The sequence below is a fragment of the Petaurus breviceps genome, unplaced genomic scaffold, assembly GCF_028583685.1.
Source record: "Petaurus breviceps papuanus isolate PSGF00001 unplaced genomic scaffold, PetGlider_PUasm1.0 90686, whole genome shotgun sequence".
Lineage (NCBI taxonomy): Eukaryota > Metazoa > Chordata > Mammalia > Diprotodontia > Petauridae > Petaurus > Petaurus breviceps.
This window is the reverse complement of record NW_027187309.1, coordinates 2,117,177-2,140,265: the sequence shown is the minus strand read 5'-3', so window position 1 is coordinate 2,140,265 and position 23,089 is coordinate 2,117,177. Positions and strand designations below refer to the sequence as shown.

Here is a 23,089-nt window from a genome sequence, read left to right as displayed (position 1 = left end):
AAAAAAAAAAAAAAAAAAAAGAAATTATCAAGCAAAATTGCCCTGATATTCTAGAACCAGAGGGAAAAATAGAAATTGAAAAAATTCACTGATCTCCTCTTGAAAAAGATCCCAAAAATAGGGGAGGCCAGGTAGCACAGCAAGTAAGAGCACCAGCTCCAGTTTTGAGAAGACCTGGAGATCAAATCTCGGGTTCTGACACTTAGCACCCACCCAGAAACACCTGGCCATGTAACCTTGAGCAAGTTACTTAACCCCAATTGCTTAGGGGCGGCCAGGTGGCTCAGCAAAGTAAGAGCACCAGCTCCATTCTCGCGATGACCTGGATCAAATCTGGGCTCAGATACTCAGCACCACACCCAGAAATAACTGGCCGTGTTACCTTGAGCAAGTTACTTAACCCCTATTGCTTTAAAAAAAAAAAGATCCCAAAAAGAAAACTCCTAGGAATATTATAGCAAAATTCCAGGGTTCCCACATCAAGGAGAAAATACTGCAAGCAGTCAGGAAGAAACAATTTGAGTATTGTGGAAAGATAATCAGGATAACACAAGACCTAGCAGCTTTAAGGGATCAAAGGGCTTGGAATAAGATATTCTGGAGGTCAACGGAGCTAGGACTAAAACCAAGAATCACCTACCCAGCAAAACTGAGTATAATGCTACATGGAAAAATATGGTCACTCAATGAAATAGAGGATTTTCAAGCATTCTTGATAAAAAAAACCAAAGCTGAACAGAAAATTTGACTTTCAAACACAAGAAGCATGAGAAGGTAAACAGGAAAAAGAAATCATAAGGAACTTATTAAAGTTCAACTATTTATATTCCTACATGGAAAAACGGTAACTGTAAGACTTTTCTCAGTATGAGGATAGTTGAAGGGAATATATATATAAGTATACATACATATAAATGTATGTATAGGAGGGTGTATGTGTATATAAATATGTATGTGAGTGTGGGTATATGTATGTTCATGGATACATAGACAGAGGACACAGGATGAGTTGAATATGGAGGGATGATATCTAAAAAATAAAATTAAGAGGTGAGAGAGGAATTTATTGGGAGGAGAAAGGGAGCGATAGAGTAGGTTAAATTATCTCATATAAAAGAGGCAAGGAAAACTGTTACTCTGGAGGGTAAGAGCAGGAAGGTGAAAGGGAATGGGAAAACCTGATTCTCATTGAATTTGGCTTAAGGAGGGAATAATAGACACTCAATTGCGTATCTTATCCTACAGGAAAATAGGGGGGTAGGGGATAATAGGGGGGGATGATAGAAGGGAGGGCAGATTGGGGGAAAGGTTAGTTAGAAGCAAACATTTTTGAAAAGGAGTTGGGTCAAAGGAGAAAATAGAATAAGTGGGGGGCAGGATAGGAGTAATTACTATGGAAATGATACACGTGTACAACCTATATTGAATTGCTTATCTTCCCAGTGGGGATGGGTGAGGAGGAAAGAAGGGGAAAAATCTAGAACTCAAAGTTTTAAAAACCAATGTTTAAACGTTTTTTTTTTTTTTACATGCAACTGGGAAATAAGATATACAAGTACTGGGGAATAGAAACCCATCTTGCCCTACTAGAAAGTTAGGGGGGTGATGGGAGAGGATATAAGAGAGAACAGATTGGGGAAAGGGGTATTCAGTAGGCTTGCTATTTTGGGGTGGGGTGTAGGGGAAAGATGGGGAGAAAAAAATTGTACCTCAAAATCTTGTGGAAATGAATGTTGAAAACTAAAAATTCATTAATTAATTAATTTTTTAAAAAAGAAAGTTGTTCTCAAGTTTTCTAATGCTATGAAAGTGCAGAATAGCTGATCTGCCCTAGTAGAGAGAGTTTGCTACGTATGAAATTATGGCCCTTCCAATCCCTTTTCCTAATTAATGATACACAGATGTTATAATCTAAAACTTTTCTTACTTTAAAAAGGTCCATATTTAAACATGAGGTGAATGCTTCACTCAAGACACAGGCTTCCTTTAATTACAAATGGAAAGCTATTGATTTTTTTTTTAGAATAAAGTTTTAATCTAAAAAGGATTTATATCCACTAGTCGCCAAACAGCTTCACCAACAAGGAGCTATTCATAACCACAATTCATATTCTGTTCTCTTTCCTCATAAATCTTGGCTCTGCCTTTTACCATCATTTTTAACTGCATAAAAACAAGCATCACTCAGAGACAAGTCAGCTGAGTCAAAGACCAACTTCCTATTCCCCACTATTTGATTTGGTGTCCTTGGCCCATGGCAAACCCAATGTTGCTCCCTTATTATTTTCTAAAGTTAAGTGTGGGAATACAGCATTCTCTTCTGTTAAAGTGTAGCATGAGACTTTTAAAACACAGTGTAACTGATTTTTTTTTTCCTCTTTAATGAAGATTAGGGCAGCAGTATTAATTTCCCTTTCCCAACCATCTTTTACAGCAGGATATTGTTGCTAATTTTACAAAAGAAACATTACTATTTTTTGAAGCTTGTAAAACCTTTAGTTAAGACTTTCATTATTAAATATTTCAAAGTTTTTATAAAACATCACAATTTTGTTTTAGGAGAAGCAGCAGGCATATAGTAGAAAAGGCACTACACATAGATTGTAGTGTCAGATGTAACATTTACTGTATGAACAAATCACTTAGCTTCTCTGAGCCTTTATTTCCTCATTTATAAAATGAGACCAATAATACTTTCACTGCCTATCTTACAAAGTCATTTGGAGGAAAAGTGCTACATAAGTGATAAATAATTTTATAGATATAAGCTATACAATCTTCTTACAAGGAATGGCTTCACTTGGACATGATAGGATTTTTAACTAGAAAGGATCGTAGAGGTTATCTAGTCTACTCTCTTCCAGAGGTGAAGAAAAGATCTAAAACAATTTGTCAAGTTTGCACATACAAGTGGCAGAGCTAGGATTCAAACCCATGTTATCTGAATCCCAAACCCATGGCCAAAGGAGTTACTATTTGCTTAAATAAAAGGAATTTCATATGGGTAGTACCTTATACTGATGAAATCACAGGTCAGTACAATGTGCTCCACAAAAAAAAATGTGTATATGTATATATTTATATACATATATATGTGTATATTTATATACATATATATGTGTATATAATTATTATCATTATTGTTGTCATTACTGAATAAAAGTCCCTTCTCAACTTCCCAGATCAGAGAAATGTTCAAGGATATCAAAGTAGTAATACTGTATTATATGTGATTATTTTTTAATTATGTTTAATTAATTAATAGATATTATTAAATAAACCATCTGTGCCCTTGATGTTAATATTTAGATAGACTTCTCTTTTGGAATCAAGCACTAAAAAGTTATTTTCAAAGTTACTCAATCTCTATAAATGACATTAAAAGGATAATGAATCTCAAATCTCTCTACAAAGTAATGATGCTAAGATGGCTTATTCAGAATCTCATTTCCAAATTCTAATCAAGTAGTGAAAATGCACTTTCCAAATTCCCAACGCAAAAGGGGCTTCCTAGGTTTAACCTTCTTTGATCACAACCTTTAATTACTTCTCAGGCACTTAAACTATTGTTTTCTCCTCCTTACTGCACCTGTGTGACCAGAAGCAGAGAGAAAATAAACCCATTGTTTAGGATGCTTCTTTTTTTCTGTTCACACAGTTAAAAAATAATGTATTAAGTCTTACTTTAGTGATCTACCTCAAACCCTTCCATTACACACATGGCTACACAACAAACACAAAAATCTAATGTAGAATTCAAAAATTAGTTGATTTTAAGTGACATACTAAATTTTTAATTTTACACCTTTACCTTTTCTATGGGCATATGAGATTCATATAGGCTCCCCACCATGTTCACATTCTTGTTTTAATCTATGATTATTACTTCTTCCACCCCATTCATATCCAAATGCTTGCTAAGTTCTGACCATTCTATTTCTGGAAAAGCTTATTTTCTGATGGCAAAATTTTAGTAGAACAGATGATCACCACTGCTCAACTACCAGGGGTGGGGAATTTGTGGTCTCAAGGCCACATGTAGCCCTCTAGGTCCTCTGGTGCAGCCCTTTGACTGAATTCACAAAGTTTGGATTCAGTTAAAAAACTGCACTTGAGGACCTAGAGGGCCCACATATGGCCTTGAGGCCATAGGTTCCCCACTCCTGATAAACCATTTCAGGAAGTTTCTAACTCACCTGAACCTCTACCCCCATTAAAATTACTCATTCCAGAATCAGATTAATCTTCATTAAACACAAATTAGGTTGTGACATGCCCTTATTCAAAATGCTTCAATCTTGCCATCAAAGTTAAAATATTTTTATTAGTTTTCAAAGTCTTCCACAACTTAGCAGCACATTAACTTCAATGATAACTTTATTTTGCTGGAAAGCCCTCCACATACAATTTCCAAACAAATTGGATTACTCTCATTCCCTCTATATTTCTGTATTTTTATGCCTCTGGCCTTTGCTCACATTGTTCCTCAAGCCTAGAATGCCCTCCCACATCTTTCCACATGTTATCCATCCTTTAATTTACAGTTAAAATTCTACCTCTAGTAATAAGCTTTTCCTTTTCAGATTTTATATAGCTCTGTTTGCTTTTTCCTAATGTACTTAATTAGCATGAATAAATTTGTCTTTTACAGCATGTCCCAAAATTCTTAGTGCCATTAAAAACTATACAATGCCTGGATCACTCACTATATACAGAAAAGATTTGATATAACATGATTAATCTATAAGGTGGGATGGTAGGACCATCAGAGTTTAAAACCCAAGATAATCAGAGAGATTTATTAATGATGATAACCCTAAATCAGGTGGATGAGTTCAAATCACTAGTTCCAGAGTATCTCAGGGTACCAGAAACAAAACTCTGGCAGATGTGAGTTCACTTCCATCGTCAGTGATCACAGAGAATAGGAGAAATGCTTCAGAACAAGTGTTGTCCCAAGTTTAAAAAAAATGCAGTCTCTGCAAATTCTAAACCAATGAGTTTAGTTTTACAAAGAATTTCAGAGACTTCCAAAGTCATATAATCCAACTCAGACCCAAAAAAGAATTCTCCTACATCACACCCCCTCAAGGTATCATCTAGCCTTCAAGGAGGGGAAATCAAAATGTTCATTAAAGTCCATCAGAAAATGGTTAGCTGAGGGGCAGAGACAAGTCAGTAAAGGCAGGAACTCACCTGAGTTCTTCCCCAAACCCCTCCAAGTCCCTTAAAAAAATGACTCTAAACAATTCTAGAGCAGCAGAACCCACAAAAAGATAGTGAAATAAATTTCCAGACCAAGACAACCTAGAAGGTCTACAGAAAAGGTCTGTTTCATCAGGCTGAGAGAGGAGCACAGTTCAGCACAGGCCATGCCAGTGCATACTGGGCTCCAGCAAACCCAGAGCAGTGCTCAGGGGATTGAATCACTGGCAGCAATGCTGGTTTCCTGACTTCTTAATCCACAAATTCTATGACAACTTCAAAGGCCAACGGGAAAGGTCTATTGTATCTGGATGAGAAAGGAGCCAGTCCAGTGCAGGCCAAGTCAGCATGGCCAAGGCCTCAACAAATCAGGAGCAGGCCTTAGGAGTTAATGAAGTGACAATAGCAGCAGCTTCTTCTGGAGCTTTCAGCCTACAGATGGCAAGAGGATAAAATAAGTGGCCAGAAGGAGATTACAGGGGTCTCTTTGCTAGCACTGAGGCAGCACTGTTGCTTTGCCCATACTTGGGTAGCAGTCTGGGTGGCAGTCCTGGGTGGCAATCCTGGGGGAATGAGGAGCATCAGCATAGTAGAACTTGCAGCAGCAGTGGAGAGGTGACCCTTCTCACAGTTTCAGGGCAGTAAAGAGCGCTTGTGGTTGCTCACAGACAAGAGCACAGGCCAGGAGAGGAGTAAACACCTCTCCTTAGATCATACCACCTTAGAAGAACTGAAAACTTACAGGTCCCTAGAAATGTCTCTGAAAACAGATGCACAAGACCCCTAAAGCTTGTGACAGTTTGCCCTCTACCCTGGAAGAAGAGCCCTATAGTAACAAAGAGTTTAAAAGTCAAGCAATAAGCTGGGAAAACAATGAAAAAATACTCTGACTACAGAAACTCACTTTGGTGACAAGGAAGAACAAAAAACACACTCAGAAGAAGACAACAAAGTCAAAGCTCCTACATCCAAAGCCTCCAAGAAAAATATGAATTAGTCTCAGGCCATAGAAGAGCTCAAAAAGGATTTTGAAAATCTAATAAGAGAAGTAGAAGAAAAATTAGGAAGAGAATTGAGAATTATGCAAGAAAATCATGAAAAATGTGTCAACAGCTTGCCCTTAAAGGAAACCAAAAAAAAATACTGAAGAAAATGTCACCTTGGGGCAGCTAGGTGGCACAATGGAAAGAGTACCAGCCCTGAAGTCAGGAGAACCTAAATTCAAATCCAGCCTCTGATCAAACACTTGACCCTGGCAAGTCACTTAACCCCAATTGCCTCACCAAAAAAAAAAAGAAAAGAAAAAGAAAATAACACCTTAAAAATAGACTAGACTAAATGGTAAAAGAGGTCCAAAAAGACAATGAGGAAAAGAATGCCTTAAAAAGAGTAGAATTAGCCAAATGGAAAAGGAGATCCAAAAGCTCACTGAAGAAAATAATTCCTTAAAAATTAGAATGGAGCAAATGGAAGTTAATGGCTCTATGAGAAATTAAAAAATTATAAAACAAAACCAAAAGCATGAAAAAATAGAAGACAATATGAAATAACTCACTGGAAAAACAACTTACCTAGAAAACAGATCCAGGAGAGATCATTTAAAAATTATTGGACTACATGAAAGCCGTGATCAAAAAAAGAGCCTAGACATCATCTTTCAAGTAATTATCAAGGAAAACTGCCCTGATATTCTAGAAGCAGAGGGTAAAAATAGAAATTGAAAGAATCCACTGATCACCTCCTGTAGGTCATCCCAAAATGAAAACTGCCAGCAATATAATAGCCAAATTCCACAGTTCCCAGGTCAAGGAGAAAATATTGTAAGCAGTCAGAAAGAAACAATTCAAGTACTGTGAAAGCACAAGCAAGATAAGACAATACTTAGCAGCTTTCATATTAAAGGATTGGAAGACGTGGAATATGACATTCTAGAGGGAAAAGGAGCTAGGATTACAACCAAGAATCACTTTCAAATATAAGACGCGAGAAGCATGAAAAGGTAAACAGGAAAGAGAAATTATAATGGACAAGTTAAACTGTTTACATTCCTACATGGAAAGATGATATTTGTAACTCGTAATACCTTTCTCATTATTAGGGTTGTTAGGAGGAGTATATATAGACAGAGGGCACAGATGTGAGTTGAATATGAAGGGATGATATCTAAAAAAATAAATTTAAGGGGTAGCAAAGTAACACAGTGAATAGAGCCCTGGCCCTGAAGTCAGGAGGACCTGAGTTAAAATTCAGCCTCAGACACTTGACACTTTATTAGCTTCATGACCTTGGGCAAGTCACTTAACCCAAATTGCTTTGCCTTCCTCAAAAAATTTATAAATTAATCAGTTAATTTAAGGGGTTAGAAAGGAATAGGTAGAATTTCACATTAAAGAGGCAAAAAAAAGCTTTTGCAGAGGAGGGGAAGATAGGAAAGGTGAGAGGGAGTAAGTGAATCTTACTCTCATTGGAACTGGCTCAAAGCAGGAATAACATATACACTCAATTAGGCAAAGAAATCTATATCACACTAAAGGAAAGTTAGGGGGAAGGAGACAAGAGAAGGAAGGTGGTGATATAATGGAGAGCAGATTGAATGAGTGGATAATCAGAAGCAAAACACTTTTGAAGAGGTACAGGGTGAAAGGAGAGAGAATAGAATAAATGGGGGGGGAGTGTGATAGGATGGAGGGAAATATGGTTATTCTTTCATAGCATGACTATTATGGAAGTATTTTGCGTGACCATACATGTATAACCTATATCAAATTGCTTGCCTTCTCAATGAGGAAGGCTGGGGAGGGAAGAAGGGAGAGAATTTAGAAATCAAAGTTTTAAAAATAAACATTAAAATTGTTTTTACATGTAACTGAGGAAAAATAAAATACTAAATTAAAATTAAAAAAAAAATAAGAAGCCAATTCCAATGAGAGTAAGATTCACTTACTCCCTCTCGCTTCTCCCATCTTCCCCTCCTCTGTAAATAAAACGGTTAGCCATTCAATTTTTAACAATGAGCAAGTGCTCCAGCAGAAGCTGGGAAACTGAAGTGTCCCTTGTACCACCTTCCCCTGTTCCACCACCATCATTATTTTGTATCTCTACTCCAGGCTTAGGACCCAAAAGCTTCATCCGTTTCTTCTGTCTGTATTATACACTGATAAAAACATTCCTTCTGTTTCTGCCTACACTGATCCTCATTCATATGTTCTCCTGGGTTCTCCTGAATATCCTGACGGGTAGAGCTTCTTAATATAAAATGATATTCCACTCCCCTTTTACCTATCTTGTTGCATGTTGTTTTATGAATAAGAAATATAGTTCCAGAAATTTACAGCCGTCATGGGTTTCCTGCTACCAAGTCTCAGTGGTACTTGGGAAATATATGACTTAACTCTCTGCCTTCACATCACCTGGTATCCATACTTTTTGCACTCGTGTATACACAGCTGAGGACATGGGGTTTACTACTGGCATATATAAGGCTGCCAGGTGGTACAGTGGATATGGCACTGGATCTGGAGTCAGGAAGACAAGTCAAAATCTGGCTTCAGACACAAGTGATTTAACTTATGTCTGCTTCAGTTTCCTCACCTGTAAAATAGGCATAACAATGACACTTAATCTCCCATGGTTACTATAAGGATAAAATGATATAATATTTGTCAAGTGCTTAATAAACCTTAAAGTGCTATATAAATACTAGCTATTATTATTATCATCACTATGATTGTCTTTTTCATTAAATGTCTCCATTTACTACTGACTGCACTATTGCTACTCTTCTTCTTACATTATAGCTACTTAGAGTTTGGAAGGCCTGGTTCAAATCTCAGTTTAGATAGTTAGAAGATGGGTGATCTGGTTAACTCATTTAAAATCATTGTACAGTAGATAGAGTGCTAGACTTAAGAGTCTGGAAAAACTGAGTACAAATATGATTTCAGACACTTACCGGCAGTGTGACCCTGGGCACATCACTTAACCTCTGTCTACATCAGTTTCCTTGTTTGTAAAATGAGGTAATATTATAATGATGCTTTTGCTTTGTTCATTCCTAGATCACCTAACAAGAAGGCTTCTGGGAAAAGACATTCTTTATTCCCCTACCAGATGGGTTGGAAGGGCCTCTTACATTTGGCTGAGTAACAAGAGTAAGCAATATCTTTAAAATGATCAAATTAGAGCAGTCTCTCTCTTTCTGGTGGCATCCAAGGGGGTAAAGAACCTGTTCAGTCACAGGATAGGCACCATGAACTGAGCTGAGAGGGAGAAAGAATGACCTTTTATGTCCAGTGAACCTGAGAAATGAGTTGTGATATGGTCTGTTTCATTTTTCTTCTTCAGTTCTAGGAACAAGTGATAGAGTTTGCATCCCAGACATGAGAAATGACAACTTTCAAAACAGGATTTCAGCCTTGACATTGCTGCCAGTCCTGTAGGCAAGCTCTGAGAAGTCAACTTGCCTGAGACTTGAGCCCAAAGAGGGCTTTGAACTTGGAACCTGATGGGACTGTGCTATAACATAAGAACTGAGTTAAGCTATAAGCCTAGTTCCCTTCCCCTCTCTAGAGACTGAGGTGGTGCAAGGCAGGAATTATGCCCTCTCACATGTTGGAGGAGTGGATGCTTCTGGATAGCTGGTTCTTGTTATGCCTTTAAAGTATTTCTTTGTAAAAGTTCATCTGAATGTTGAATGGTTAAATGAAATTGGGGTACAAGAGACCACCTAAAATTGAGGGAACAGGACCAGTGGGAGATGGAATCAATGATAGAGAGATTCGATGTCCTCAACTCCCTTTAAGGGTACTAAGGGAGGGGTGAAATGTAACATGACTAGCCGTCAGGCTGTTGGAGCCAGTGCTACTGTTATGATAATAATACTTCTTCTGCTCTTCCAACACCCCTTGTCCTGCAAGAGTTGTGATAGTTTTTATAAATGTCTTTGCAAACCCTAAAGCCCTAGATAAATGCTAGTTGTTGTTACGATCATTATTACTAATTATTATTATCCTACCTTAGATCTTATTAGCAGCTTAACCCAGGACAAGTCAATTAACCTTCCTAGGCCTCAGATTCCTAACGTGTAAAATAGTAAGTCTGAGCTAAGTAGCCTCTAAACTCCTTATCATTTCTCAATCAGTGATCCTGTAATCTCTCAGATTCAATTTCCTAATCTTTAAAATATGAATACTATGACCTGCAGCACTTCCCTGAAACTGGGTTGGTGTAAGGAACAAATGAAATAATGTTAAAATGCCATATAAATGCCAGCTGTTCTCACTCACTAAGGCAGAGGTCAAACATAGCCCACAAGCCACATGAGGCTGGCAACACTAGAGTGTTGCCCAAACCAGATTAAAATATAAATGGGAAATATTTAACAAAATAAATAAAAACACAGCAAAAGACTATTATTTTGTGTTTTCCTAAGTTAATTTATGGCCCTCAGAGATCTTCATGTAGTTTAGTGTCCATTTGAGTTTGGCACCACAGCTGTAACTTTACCCTGGTGAATATACAGAGGCAATACATTCACTAGAACATAATGTTAAAGAGATGACTAATGACCAACTATAAAAGGAAGCACTAACATGGCTTCATCAAGAACTGGACTAAAAATATTTCCTTTTTTGATAAGATTATTTGGTAAAAATCAAGGGAATGCATTAGACATCTTTTACCAGGATTTTATCAAAGTATATGGCAAAAGTCTTTGTTGACAAGAAGGAAAGATACAAACTAGCTAATTATAAAGGTAGAGTCAGAACTGACTGAATTGTGAAAGTCATCTTAAATGTGATGTCCACTTGGAAAGTAGTATCTAATGGAGGAACCCAAGCATCAATGCCTGGTCTTGACCATTCTAACATTTTTATCAGTGACTGGACTGTTAGGGGTGTACATGCAGTTCCCCTGGAGGCATGCAACCCAGAATATGCTGACTTTACAGTGATAAGGGCATGCTGACCTTGGTGAACAAACACTGTGGAGGAAACTCAGATATTCTTTGGGAAGCACTCTGTACCAGGATGAGAGCTCCGTTACTTCCCGACTTGTGTCCTTGAGTTTAGCTCAGACTTGGCACCGTGGGAACGTCTACCTCAAGAGAAGGGGGGGAAGAAGGGGGATAAAAGTGGGGAAGCTCAAAGAGTGGTTGGGAGTTAGGATATGATTGCTAAAAGAAGCTGCCTAATAAAGTCTTGCTACTCTTTGACTCTCCTGGCTCCTGACTCTGTTCTTGGAGAATGCGGTTGGTCCATATCCCGACTGCGCAATGGAAGTACCAGAGAGGGTAAGGCCCGGCCGCCCCTGACCGTGAGATGGTTGTAACATTGGACAAAAGTGAAGATGAGACAAAATGGTGGATGAGGGTCAACATTATCCACCATTCTCTTCTCCTTTACTTTAGTGTTTGACAGATGAGTTATCCATTCTCACCAAAACCAATCTCTCTAAATGTATCATTGATCATATCCTTTCCAAGCTATTCCAGGAAATTGTTCATGAAATCATCGCTTGTGTCTCTGAACTTTAAATTTCTTCTTCCTTCCCTGATAACTACAAGTGCACTTAGGCCTCCTAAAAAAGTTCACTTGATCCTACTACTATATCTCTCCTCTCAGGGGTGTTTAACAAACAGCTCTCAAAAACTACTGAAGTCACTCTTGTAAATTTAATCTGCATTATTAACATTTTCACTATCACTTTCTTAACTCTAGATAATCAACAAAACAATAAATTCAGTTCAGATTTGTAATATTTGCTGATTTCTAAGGTATAAATGCTTATACTGAAAATTTAACAATGGGCTTTCAGCAGGCTAGCTTTTAGAGTCAAACTTTTAGAAAAAGCTGTCTATGATCATTTTTTAGAACCAAGTTTATAAAAAAAGCTGGCTATACCAATTTCATCCATATCTTTCCCTTTCACTCAGCTCCTTGCATACAGTTTACAAAATCATCAGTCAGTTTCACCCTTGAAAGTGCTTTCTCCAAATGTGCACAGTAATGTGCACATTATAGGTGCTCAATATATGTCTATTGAATGATAGATTTCTTATTGCTAAATCTGATGGCTTTTTCTGAGTCCTCATCTTTTTGTGTGTTTGTTTGCTTAACTCTGTGCATCATTTGCCCTCCAGAGTATTTTTTCCTCTCTGGTTTTTCTATGAAGCTGTTTTCTCTTGATTCTCTTCCTATTTATCTTCTGGCTACTTCTTAATCTCTACTGAATCATTATCCTTGTCTCTAAATCTGGTTGTAATTCAAAGGTCTATCCTGAACCCTCTTCTCTCTCTACACCTTTAACTCATAGCTTCAGTTCTCATCTCCCCAAAATCTATTTAATCTTTCTCTTGAGTGGCAGTCCCATAACAAGTATCTATTGGACATTCCCAGCTGCAGGTCCCAGAGGCAACTCAAACTAAAAATATTCAAAACAGAACTCACTTATCTTTCTCTCCAAAACTAATTCCTCATTGGCAATCTTGTGAACATCTGACTATAGCAAATGTTGCCCACTCTCAGAAGTATAAGGAGTATATAGGGAGGAGAATAAGCAACACATATACCAGAAGTAGACATCCCTATCTCTGAACCCTGCCTTCCTAGACCTTTGTTACCCACCTTTTCCTCTTTCCCCTGGCAATATATGATCTACCTGATGTCACACTTTGTCTTCCTAGACTTTCAGTGTGTGTGTCTGTGTGTCTGCGTGTGTGTGTGTGTGTGTGTGCGTGTCCACATGGCTCCTGCTTACCTAAACTCCTGGTGGTGGTACCCCTAGTTTGGCACGAGAACCTAATTTAGTCAAGTAGAGATGCTCTAACAGACACGATTAGAATGATAAATAACTTTACAAGTCTAGAAACAATTTTAGAGATTATCTAGTCAATGCTCGTCAATTTTATAGAAGAATCTGTGTCCCAGAGAAAGGAAGACTTGGCCATGATTGTATAGTAGACACAGATTTGAAATTTGAGACCAGGTCCCCAAAATTCTCCAAACATGCACCATTTTCAAAGATGTGGTATGTACCAGGTGAAAGAGAATGTGTTATTAACATACTTTTTAAAGTCTGTTGTTGAGTGGATTTTCTGTTGTGTCTGATGAACCTCATTTGTGGTTTTCTTGGCAAAGATACTAGAGGGATCTGCCATTTCTTTCTCCAGGTCATTTTACAGATGAGGAAACTGAAGCAAGCAGGGTTAAGTGACTTGCCCAGGGTCACACAGCTAGCAAGTATCTGAGGTCAAATTTTAACTCAGGAAGATGAGTCATCCTGACATTAGGCCCCACACTCCATCCACTGTACCACCTAGCTAGAAAATATATACTATATACATGAGTTATTCTATGAGTATGTATAATACTCATAGAATTATAGATTCAATGCTGGAAGGGACCTTCCTCCTTCTGGTCCAACCTCCTCATCTCATAGACAAAGAACAGAGGCCTAGACAAGTAAAGTAATTTGCCCCCGAATTGGACAAGTAGTAAGTGGCTAAGCTAGGATTTGAACTCAGGTCCTAAAACTCCAAATTCAGCACTGTTTATAATGAATCATGCTGCCTTCTGATAATTCTGGGAAGTGGTTTTTGACAGTGGCTTTCCATTGATTATATGACTTTTGTCTGGGCTTCCATGAAAAGAAAAAGATAACCAGTGGCCCCTTCTCCTCACATGTTTTCCTTAACCATCTGGTTAACAAAGCAGAGCTTTTTGCCTAAACTTGTGAAACAGAAAGAATAAAAGAAAATTTCTATCCAGGAGTTTCCAGGTGTTTTAAAAGACCGTATATTTTCTATGTTAAAATACTTGCTCTGTGTATGTGTGTGTATGTATGAAAGAATTAACCTCATCTCTAAAACAGGAAGTCTCCAAATAAGTAATATGTTGCATTTTTCCCCTTAAAAATGAAGCTATTTATAGATTTTTTCTGAAAAATCATATCACTTTGAGTATAAATAGTACTACACTTGATACACATGTCAAGTATGTTATAAACTTTACAATATCCAACTTGCTCACAGATTTATAATAAAGGTATCATTTGGAAATATGGATTATTTAAAAAATACCTTGTTCTGCATATTCACTTGTCATTTCCCAAACCTTTTAAATATCATAGAGCTTGGACAAACCTTATATCATCTAAGTACATGACCTAAGGTTATCTAAATAGATAACCTTAGGTTACCTATCCACACAACAAAGAATTTTTCTCTCTAAAATCTCTGCCTGCTAGTCATCTGGCCTCTGAGCATTCCTAGTAATGGGGAGCTCACTGCCCTGAAACAAAACAAGAAAGGATGTTTTTGAACAGCTCTAGTTGTTACAAAATTCTTCCTTATTTGGAGTCAACATCTACCTCTGTAAATGTCACCAAGTAGTACAAATTTTGCGCTCTCCAGTCACAGACCAAGTCTTTTTCTTCTTCTCTGCTGATGAAGGGAAGGGGACGGGAAGAGATATAAGGAAAAATACCTGATTGAAAAAAAAATTAAGACTTAGCATATACATACAGTGTTATAAAAAAAAATTCTTGAAGTTCCACCATTGAATGCAGACTTTGAATTAGATTGTTGTGAGAATCAAATGAAATAATATTTGGGAAAGTGCTTAGAACAATGCACACAGTAGGTGCTACATAAATGCTTATTCCTTTCCTTTCCCCTTCTCTTCTGGTGTTAAACTTATGAACCAACATAAGCTATAACTATACAGGAGCTCCATCCACATCATTGACACATGGTCACCCAGTCTCTAACTGAAGACTTCCATGGAGAGGGAACATACTACCCCACCCACCCACCCAAAGCCACTCATCCCACATTTAGACTGCTCTAAGTATTAAAAAATGTTATTATTCTTTCTTTAAAAGTTTTAATTATCTCTGCTCAAATGCAAAATACAGAAAGATTGCTCCAGGTCTGACAAATATGAAAGATTCATTTCCTAGCTTTTCTAGGACACGCTAACATAAGAAGATGAAGAATAAACCAGAATTATTAGCTATAAAACTTACACAAATACTTCTGGAATGGATAACATTCTATAAGGCCATACTAAATGTTGACAATAGGCCAACATTTAGTGGACTTTTCAAATGTAATTGACATTGGTTTGCTCATGGACTAAGCCTATGAAATGGCAAAAATTCAAAAATGGAACCATGGGCAGTCCCCACATGAACTCAACCAATGATATGATCACAAAGAAACAAAAGGCTGGGTCACATAGGTGTTTCTAAAAATGGAATGTTCATAACAGCCATGTGAAACCAAGAAATTACATAAATTACAAGAAAAACAGAAATTACAGAAAAGTTATCCTTTGGGAGCCTAGACTTGTTAATTTGTTCAATATCATGCAGATTTTGCAAGAAAACAGTAAATACTGGGAATATTATCCCTATAGATTACAAACTATATGGGAGGAAAAATTCTCAAAATATACAGTACTGTTTGAGAACAGGATGAAATAGATATCTTCATTGTTACCTTGACTGCAATGGGAACAAGTCCCTCCCTGTTATATTTCTTTTATATTTATTCTTTGGTGGACTCTGAGGTAGAAAAAGCATTGCTTTTTATAATTGGATAAAAGTGTTGGGATATAATATCATTGGGACGACTTCTGTTTCATCACCTCTAAAATGAGGAAGTTGAACCAGAAGATTTCTAAAGTTCCTTAGAATCCCAGAATTTGTGGTTTCATGAAAGTATTCTCATTGCAGTGCTTTAAAAAAGAAGTCTCGCACACCTGCCTTGGGGAAGGGAGGAAGCTATAACTCATGGTAACTCCACCTAATATAAAAATAAGAAGAACGAGGATAATAATCAAGAAAAGCATTGTGGCATAATGAACATACAGCCATTCAAAGAGTCAGGAAGACCAGGTTCTACTTTACCCTGATACATATTGGCTCTATGACTATGAGCAAGTCATTTGTTCTCTCAGTGCCCCCATCAACTTATCAATGAGTTTCTGATCTTAATGAGTAGAAAGATTTCCCATATCAGAAGTGCCTGGGGTGCAGTAGGACAGTAGATAGAGCACTGGCCCTGGAGTCAGGAGGACATAAGTTCAAATCTGGCCTCAGATACAACACGTACTAGCTATGTGACCCTGGGCAAGTCATTTAACCCAAACTGCCTTGCCAATTAAAAAAAAAAGTTCCTCACACTAATAAAATCAGAGATCCAGATTTAAAAATTTTAAAAATGGCACCTAAAATTTCTATAATGCCTTAAGTTTTGTTCATAAGGGGATGCCCATCAATTGGGGAATCGTTGAACAAGTTGTAGTATATGAATACAATGGAATACTATTGTGCTATAAGAAATGATGAACAGACAGACTTCAGAAAAACCTGGAAAGAATTATATTAACTGGTGCTGCGTAAGGGGAGCAGAACCAGAACATTGTATACACAGTTACAGCCACATTGTGTGATGACTAACTTTGACAGACTTGGCTCTTCTCAGCAATGCAAGGTCCTAAGACAATTCCAAAAGGCTCATGATGGAAAATGCTATCCACATCCAGAGAAAGAATTATGGAGTCTGAATGCAGATCAAAGCATACTATTTGCTCTCTCTCTTTTTTGTTTTGTTATGTTTCTTCTTTCTTGTGGTTCATTCCATAGGTTGTAATTCTTTTTTACAACATGACTAATGTGAAAATCTGCTTAATATGAATGCATATGTAGAGCCTATATCAGATCGTATGCCATCTTGGGGAGGGAGGAGGGTAGGAAGGGGGAAAAAATTTAAAACTCAAAAGTTTGCAGAACTGAATGTTGTAAACTAAAAATAAATGAATTTTTTTTTAAAGTTTTGCTCATAACAACCCCACAATGTAGAGGTACCATAGCTCCCCAACCTGAAAACTCTTGTCACTCAATGAACTGTGTGACCTTGGGAAAGTCACTTACACATGTATTGACTGATGAAGAATGAAGTGAGCTGAGCCTGGAGAACAATTAATATAATAACAACGCTGTAAAGATGAATAATTTTGAAAGACATAACTCTGATCAACACAATAATCAATCATGATTCCAGAGGATTGTTGATGAACTATTACTACTCACTTCCTAACAACGAGAAGAAAGAAGAAACATACTTTTTTCGATTATGAATAATGTTGGAATTTGTTTTACTTAACTACGCATATTTTTTACGTGAAGCTTCTTTTCCTATTTTTCTTTTTAATTGAAGTAGTGGGAGAGATAGAAACAATTGATTCTTAATTTAAAAATAATTTTAAGTCAATTCACTTCTTGGGATTTCAGTTTCATCACCTTTTAAAAGGAGGAAGTTGTACCAGATGATCTCCAAGTTTCCTTAGAGCCCCAGAATAAATAATTCTGTGATTTCATGGCTACAGAGACTTAAAATAAGGGGAAGTCCCACACACCTGCCTGAGGAAGGGGAAGAAGCTATAAATTCACAGTATGAATCCGAAATCATTAAAAAAATATATATTATAAGCTAATGATACCAAGTTCTTTTTTACCAGCAGGTTGCTTTGCCAAATCACTATACAGACATCACTATCACAGCAGTCTCAAAAGGCAAAAGTCCTAAGAAATCAGCCCTAATTTCCATCCTCTAGGTATGGTCCAGCTAGGTGGCATAGTGGATAGAGCACCAGGCCTGGAGTCAGGCAGACCTGAATTCAAAACCAGATTTAGACATTAAGTGGCTGTGTGGCCCTGGGTAAGTCATTTAACCCTGTTTGCCTCTGTTTCCTCATCTATAAAATGAGTTGGAGAAGGAAATGGCAAACCACTCCAGTATCTTTGCCAAGAAAACCCCAAATGGGCTCATAAAGAGTCAGTCACATTCATTTGGAAGAACAAAAGCTCCAGAATATCAAGGGAATTAATGAAAAAGAAATGCTAGAAAAGGTGGCCTACCAGATTTTAATCTGTATTATAAAGCAGCAGTCATCAAAACTACTTGGTAAAGGCTGAAGAATATAGATAGTGGATCAGTGGAATTGATTATGTACATAAGACACAGCAGTCAATGATTATAGCAATCTACTGTTTGATAAACCCAGAGACCCCAGTTTGGGGGATAAGAACTCACTATTTGACAAAAACTGCTGGGAAAACTAGAATATAGTATGGCAGAAACTTGGCATAGGCCAATATCTTACACCATATACCAAAATCCAGTCAAAATGGGTGCATGATTTAGGTATAAAAGCTGACACTATAAGCAATCTAGGAGAGCAAAGAATAGTTTACCAGTCAGATTTATGGAGAAGGGAAGATTTTTATGACCAAACAAGAGTTAAAGAACATTATGAAATGCAAAATGGATAATTTGGATTACGTTAAATTGAAAAGTTTATGTACAAATAAAGTCAATGTAACCAAGATTAAGATGGAAGTAGAAAATTGGGAAAGATCTGATAAAGGCCTCATTTCTAAAATATAACAGAGAATTAAGTCAAATCTATAATAATACAAGTCATTCCCCAATTGATAAATGGTCAAAGGATATGAACAGGCAGTTTTCAGAAGAAGAAATTAAAGATATCTATAAGCATATGAGAAAATGCTCTAACTCACTACTGATTTGAGAAATGCAAATCAAAACAATTCTGAGGTACCACATCTCACTGGTCAGATTGGCTAAGATGACAAAACAGGAAAATGATAAATGCTGGAGAAGATGTGGAAAAGTTGGAACACTAATGCATTGTTGGTGGAGTTGTGAACTGATCAAACCATTCTGGAGAGCAATCTGGAACTATGCCCAAAGGGCTATAAGTAAGTGCATACCCTTTGACCCAGTAATACCACTTCTAGGATTGTATCCCAAAGAGATCATAGAAGTGGGAAAAGGACCCATATGTACAAAAATATTTATAGCAACTCTTTTTGTGGTAGCAAAGATTTGGAAATCAAGGGGATGCCCATCAATTGGGGAATGGCTAAACAAGTTGTGGTATATGAATGTAATGGAACACTATTGTGCTATAAGAAATGAGGGGCATAGGGGCGGCCAGGTAGCACAGCGAGTAAGAGCACCGGCTCCAGTGTCAGGATGGCCTGGAAGATAGAATCCCGGGCTCAGACACTTAGCACCCACCCAGAAACACCTGGCCGTGTAACCTTGAGCAAGTTACTTAACCCCAATTGCTTAGGGGTGGCCAGGTGGCTCAGCGAGTAAGAGCACCGGCTCCAGTGTTGGGATGACCTGGAGATAGAATCCCAGGCTCGGACACTCAGCACCACACCCAGAAATAACTGGCCGTGTAACCTTGAGCAAGTTACTTAACCCAGATTGCTTAAAAAAAAAAAAAGAAATGAGGGTCAGACAGACTTCATAATAACCTGGAGAGACTTATATAAACTGATGCTGAGTGAGAAGAGCAGACCAAGAGAAATTTGTACACAATTACAGACACAATCTATGTGTGACCACTAACTTTTTGATAGACTGGGTTTCTCTCAGCAATGCAAGGTTATATGACAACTACAAAAGACTCATGATGGAAAGGGATGTACACATCCAGAGAAAGAGCTACAGAGTCTGAGAGCAGACTGAAGCAAACTACTTGCGCTCTCTCTTTTTTTTTGTTTCATTTTGTTTCTTCTTTCTCATTGTTCATTCCATTGGTTATAATCCTTATTTACAACCTGACTAATGTTTATGTGAAGGTATTTGTAGATCCTATATTTGATTGCATGCCACCGTGGGGCTGGGGGGGAGGGGGGAAGGGGAGGGAAGTAGGAGGAGGAGAGGGAGGGAGAGAAAATTTAAAACTCAAGGGAATGTGGAACTGAATGTTGTAAACTAAAAGTAAATATTTTTTTTAAAAAAGAGTCAGACACAACTGAAAAGACTGAATAACAACAACAAAAAGCAATGGTCCAAATGTGTCAGAATATTTCACTTACCTTCAGGTGGTGGAGGAGGAAACTCCTCTGGATCCATATTACTCTCTCCAACTCTGAACTACTTCCTTAACTCTACTTCCTTAGCTGAATGGAGATGCCCAAAAGAAAAACAAAAAAAAAAAAAAGATGAATTCTGATTTCAGATAACTCTGTGATTATCATAAATGCTTCAGCTACAATCTTGCCAAAGGAATTCTTGCACTATGCAAATAATTATAGCTTGCATTTATATAGCACTTTAAAAGTTGTGCAAAGTTCTTTAAGAATATTATCTCATATTATCCTCACAACAACCCTGTGAGTTAAGTGTTATCACCCCCATTTTACAAATGAGGAAACTGAGGTAGACAAGCAAACCCTGCTTGCCCAGGGTTACCAAGCTAGTTAGTATCAGATGCTGGATTTGAGCACAAGTCTGCATGGCTCCAAATCCAGTATTGTATACTCCATGCCACCTAGTGGCACCTAAGCTTTGTCAAGGGTAGCAACAAAGAATAGTATATTGTCTTTACATGCAACTGGGAAATAAGATATACAGGCAATGGGGTATAGAAATCCATCTTGCCCTACAAGAAAATAAGGGGGTGATGGAGAGGATACAAGAGAGGGCAGATTGGACAAAGGGGTATTCAGTATGCTTGCCACCTTGGGGTGGGGGATAGGGGAGAGATAGGGAGAAAAATTATAACTCAAAATCTTGTGGAAATGAATGCTGAAAACTAAAAATAAATAAATAAATTCAAACAGAAAAAAAAGAAAGAATTTTATATTTGGTATCAGGAGACCTTAGTTCAAACCTCTCCTTTGGTGGACCAAGTTACTTAATCCCTCAGGATCTAAGTTCATCTGTGAATTGAGGAGATTAGACTGAATTGTGTTTAAGTTTCCTTCCATCTCACAATCTATGATTTTATTAGCCAAAGATTCAGTTTGCTATTTGTGTCACCTTGGACAAGACTCTTAACCTCTCCAGGTTGCTATTTTCTCCTCAGTAAATTTTTAGTGATCTTTTCCATTTGTAAGTCCAATGAGCCTGTCTTCTATGTATACAAAAGATGAGGAAAAGTTATACTTTCACTAACAGGGGGAATATTAATTTCAAGAAGTAGAGAAAACCAGATAAACTAACATAAGTGAATACAGGTTGAATCATACTATTTTCACCCCTTTTTGTTTTTTTAAATGAATTTTCCTTTTGTTCTGCTTCTTTCACAACATGACTAACATGGAAATGTTTTACGTGATTGCGCCTGTATAACTTTTATCAGACTGCTTGCCATCTTGGGGAGATGGGAGGGGAGAAAGGGAGGGAGAAAAATTTGGAACTCAAAATCTTTCTAAAAATGAATGCTGAAAATTGTCTTTACATGTAATTGGAAAAAATAATATTAAAAAAATAACATAAATGTCCTTTCTTTCCTATCCCATTAAACCATTAACAATTTCAAAAGGGTGTTGTCTTTCTTGTCCTCTCTCCCTCATCTGAATCCTGCCTTACAATAGCTGTAAGGTCTTACTTCTTTCAAACTTTAAAACACTGTATTATTAGTCTTCTTAGACCAGACTCATTCCTAGTCTTCACCAGATCCTTAGTGAGCAAATGTAGACCAGAAGTTGTTCATCCTGGATCCATTCCTCTCTCACCAATGTTAAGAATTCTCATGCCCTATTAGAAAACTAAATTTGAGAACAAATGGAATAGCTAATGTACATATAGTTACTACTTCCTTCAGATAAGAACCTTGGGAAAATGTATTCCTATCTTGTTTCTATTCTTAACAACAGCCCAACATTACTGACTAAGGGGTTATCAAGTTGATAAGTTGAAAAGTTGAAAAAAAAAAAAGGGAATAGCTAACCAATTGCTTATATTTTTATATGGCATATCTCAGGTACTTGTTGACACTCACATGTGATCAAACCAATAGACCCTAAGACGATTAGCAGATATTATCTTAATTCTATTTACATTTGGAACTTTGAGATAAAAGGCAGCAAAAACATAATTGTGAGACAAGGGACAGAAGTTGAAATGATGAATGTTTAACTAGCTTGACCTTCAGCCATACAAATGCCAGCCAACCACCATTTAGCCCATCTAATGCCAAAATAATGTTTTTTTTTCATGTCTACCATCAATTACACTAACCAGAATGTAAATAATGAGGCCAAATTTTGGTTAAGCAGCAATTTGGACCCTGGCAATAACATATACAAGGTGCCAAACTACCCATTTGAGCACTTTTTTTCCCCCTGAATTAATTTTATTTTTTTTTAATGGAATTGTTTGGTTCACTTAGCACTGTGCAAACATAGCCTTGTCTTACAGTTTATGATGATCTATAAATCCAAAATGTTTAATTGCAATAAGAGCTTGAATTTATGTAGAACTTTATGGCTTACAAAGTGTTTTGTGTACTACGTCTTATATAATCCTCACAACAACCCTCTGAGGTAAATAATACAAGTATTCCCATTTGACAGATAGGAAAACTGAGGATCAAAGAACTTAAATGACTTGCCAAAATTACAGAGCCAAAAAATGACTCCACTCTAATGACTCCCAGTGAAGTACTTTGTTCCACTGTATTTACCTCGTAAGCTTTCATATTTGTGCCTAGCCTCCCACTATGTAAAATTTCCCCACTCTCAACTTAAATGTACTTGATTGAGTTTCATCTTCATTTTATTCAAATCTGCTGCTTCAGATAAACTCATCATTCTCCCAACACATTCTTACAGGTGAGATTTAAAATGTCTTTACTCATATTTTCCTCTGCCTAGAATGCCCTTCTTCTCTCCCCCATGTAAGTTAAACTCATTTTTCAAAGCCCATCTCAACTCCATCCTCCTGAACATTATCTCCTCCTGAACCATGATAACACTAATTGTCTCTAACACTCATTTGAAGCAATCATTTATTATCTCGTACAGTAAATTATACATTGATATATAAATAGAC

General features: G+C 37.2%; 1 protein-coding gene across 3 annotated transcripts in view; it reads right to left on the bottom strand.

The window, feature by feature from the left end:
* ARHGEF10 (Rho guanine nucleotide exchange factor 10) overlaps positions 1 to 23,089 on the bottom strand; it is a 233,388-nt gene that overhangs the window by 186,284 nt on the left and 24,015 nt on the right. For 2 of the 3 annotated variants that reach the window (XM_069065398.1, XM_069065399.1), the window contains exon 2: positions 20,128 to 20,211. The exons of the other annotated variant lie outside the window; for it this stretch is intronic. In XM_069065398.1, the coding sequence (XP_068921499.1) occupies positions 20,128 to 20,164 (37 nt within the window). In that variant the 5' untranslated portion in view covers positions 20,165 to 20,211. The remainder of the gene's footprint in view (positions 1 to 20,127; positions 20,212 to 23,089) is intronic. 3 annotated transcript variants of the gene reach the window in all.